The following is a 2,352-nucleotide window of genomic DNA, read 5'->3' as shown; positions in this document are numbered from 1 at the left end:
AGTGAAATAAATGGGTGTCGCTGTGCTGCAATAAAACTCTATTTACAAACACTGAAATTTGACCTTCACATCATTTTCATGGATTGTGAAATATTATTTTTCTTTTGTTTGGTTTCCATTGATTAAAAATTAAAGAAAAATCATTCTTAGCTAAAAGGTCATATATACCTAAGACCAGACTGGTCCTCCCATGTCCCTAGCAAGCTGCCCAGGCAGCCATTAATACATGGAGAACCCCTGACCCCAACCCAGAACCTGTTCTCATCTCAAAAAAAGAAAGAAGAAAACCCTCCTGAAGGAGAGGCTCCCCTGAGTCTGCCTTGGACACCGGAGGTGGTCTGCCCCGCACACCGTCAGCCTGACTTTTCTGAGAGGCCGCGTTTGATGCACCAAGGGGGGCATCTCAGCAAAGCCGGGGCCCTAAGTCTCTCTCCTAAGTGGCCTGGGATGGAGGTGGAGAGCTGAGAGTGTAGACATGAGTGTTTTCCAAACAAAAGAAAACCCGACTACTTTCTGGAACCACAGGGGAGTTCCCAAGCCTGGGGCCAGATGGGCTGGTCGCAGGAACTGACAGGAAAGCTGGGCCAGAGAGGAAGGCGCTGAGGGACCCAAGGCGGGCTCCGTGGCGGCAGGGCCATGGGGAGTGCACAGGGTCCCACAGCCTGGACAGTGTCTGCTGCAGAATCCCTGCTCAGAACTTACTTGGTGAATAAACCAACAGGAGGAAGGAGAAGAGGAGAAGAGGGAGGGAGGGGGAGAGAAGAACAAGAGTCAGAGAGACCTGGATTCCCTTCACTTTGCAATTTCTGGCTCCTGTTTCTTCACAAATCCCAGCCTTACCCCTGCCACCTCTGCTCCCTTGGAAAATAAATTCCCCTTCTTGACTCAAGCCTGCCCCAGTGGCCACCAGTTGCTTATAACCAACACATTCTGAAAAAATTCTCAAAATGCTAAATAAATCCTTGGCGTCACCATTTCGTCCCCACCTGCTAATCAGCCCCTGAAGTCTGAGCGGCCCCAAACCAGTTCCCACAGCCTCATCGAAACCCTGCACCCCTTTGGCTCCAGTGGGCCCTGCTGGTCACCCCTTCCTCTCTTCCCACCGCTCTCCAGATAAACACAAACTCCTCCCCAGGGTCCTGTGCAGCAAGGCCCCTGCTACCTTCAGTGTACACCAAGCTCCCCCTGATCTCTGCTCTGGCCACATCAGCCTTCTCTCACTCTCAAGATGCTTTTCTGGCCACAGGACATTTGCACATGCTGCGTCCTCTTCCTGGAAGACTCACTGCTCAGCAAGTAAATTATTGTTCAGCTTTGTCATGCTGACTCATTCATCATTTTCAGAAGAAGCCTTTCCTGATAACCTCTGAGGCACACTCGGGCCTGTGGTCATGGGCAGCGCATGCACTGGAAGTCCACAGTCACGGGCTTGCATCCCAGCTCTGCTTTGATCCTATGTCAACCTTGGCATGTCACTGCCACACTCCGCCCGTTTGCTCGGCTGTATAATTGGGAAGGTGAGCAAGGTGTCTTCTTCCCTTTTCCATTCAGCGCATCTAGCTTCAGTGACTCTTTGAGAATGTCCTCTGCATTTCATGGCGAGAGAGATCCCTGAGGATGCCAGGAGCATCCTGTGAGACACCTACCTCCGCCAGGGGCTTGATGTTGTCCTTCTTGAACAGAGCAGAAGTGAGGGCCACACCACTCTCAGAAATGGCCCGGTGGAAGAGGTTCTTGGCCAGGGGAGACAAAACCTGGGAGGGGAGAGGACAGGAGGTGAATTCATGCACAGGGGAGGGTCCACCCACAGCTCTGCCCTGGACAGGTCCCGGGGAGACCCTGGGGCTCAGAGGGCACCAGGGCTCCTCTCCTGGCCTGGCCTGTTTCCCAGCCTCACCCTGGGCCCTGCCTCCCCCAGACAACCTAGGCGGAACGGAGCCGGAGCACAGACGCGGGACGGAACAGGAGACTGTGGCACGCAGAGCTCACAGCAGTCAAAAGCACCAGAAAGACAGCTTGGCAACTACCAGCCGCACGGTCTGGTTCAGCATGTCCGTTAATCAGAAGAAAATGACCAGGGAGGCACACAAAGACTTCTGAGATGCCCGTGCTGGTTACAGAATTGGAAATAACCCCAGGATCTCATACTGCGAGATTGGGTAAAGCAGTGATTTTTCATTGTTACCACGGAATACTATGCAATTGTAAAAGATAACATCACAGGAGAGTGTTTAATGTATAGGGAAATTCTTTTGTTATAGTGTAATATTATCGTATGTTATACTAACATTTATGGTAATTAACATGCATCATGTTAATTAAGAAATGTCTTTTTGTAAAAAAAAAAAAAAA

General features: G+C 51.0%; 1 protein-coding gene across 1 annotated transcript in view; it reads right to left on the bottom strand.

The window, feature by feature from the left end:
* LOC105825012 (liver carboxylesterase 1-like) overlaps positions 1–2,051 on the bottom strand; it is a 124,026-nt gene extending 121,975 nt beyond the window's left edge. The window contains exons 1-2 of the mRNA XM_012662671.1: positions 2,028–2,051; positions 1,647–1,754 (exon numbers count right to left, since the gene is read on the bottom strand). Of these exons, the coding sequence (XP_012518125.1) occupies positions 1,647–1,754; positions 2,028–2,051 (132 nt within the window). The remainder of the gene's footprint in view (positions 1–1,646; positions 1,755–2,027) is intronic.
* Positions 2,052–2,352: the final 301 nt, after the last annotated feature.

Source organism: Propithecus coquereli, unplaced genomic scaffold (assembly GCF_000956105.1).
Source record: "Propithecus coquereli isolate 6110/MARCELLA unplaced genomic scaffold, Pcoq_1.0 Scaffold770, whole genome shotgun sequence".
NCBI classification, from domain to species: domain Eukaryota; kingdom Metazoa; phylum Chordata; class Mammalia; order Primates; family Indriidae; genus Propithecus; species Propithecus coquereli.
The sequence above is the reverse complement of the archived record's forward strand: the minus strand, read 5'-3'. Positions and strand labels throughout refer to the sequence as shown.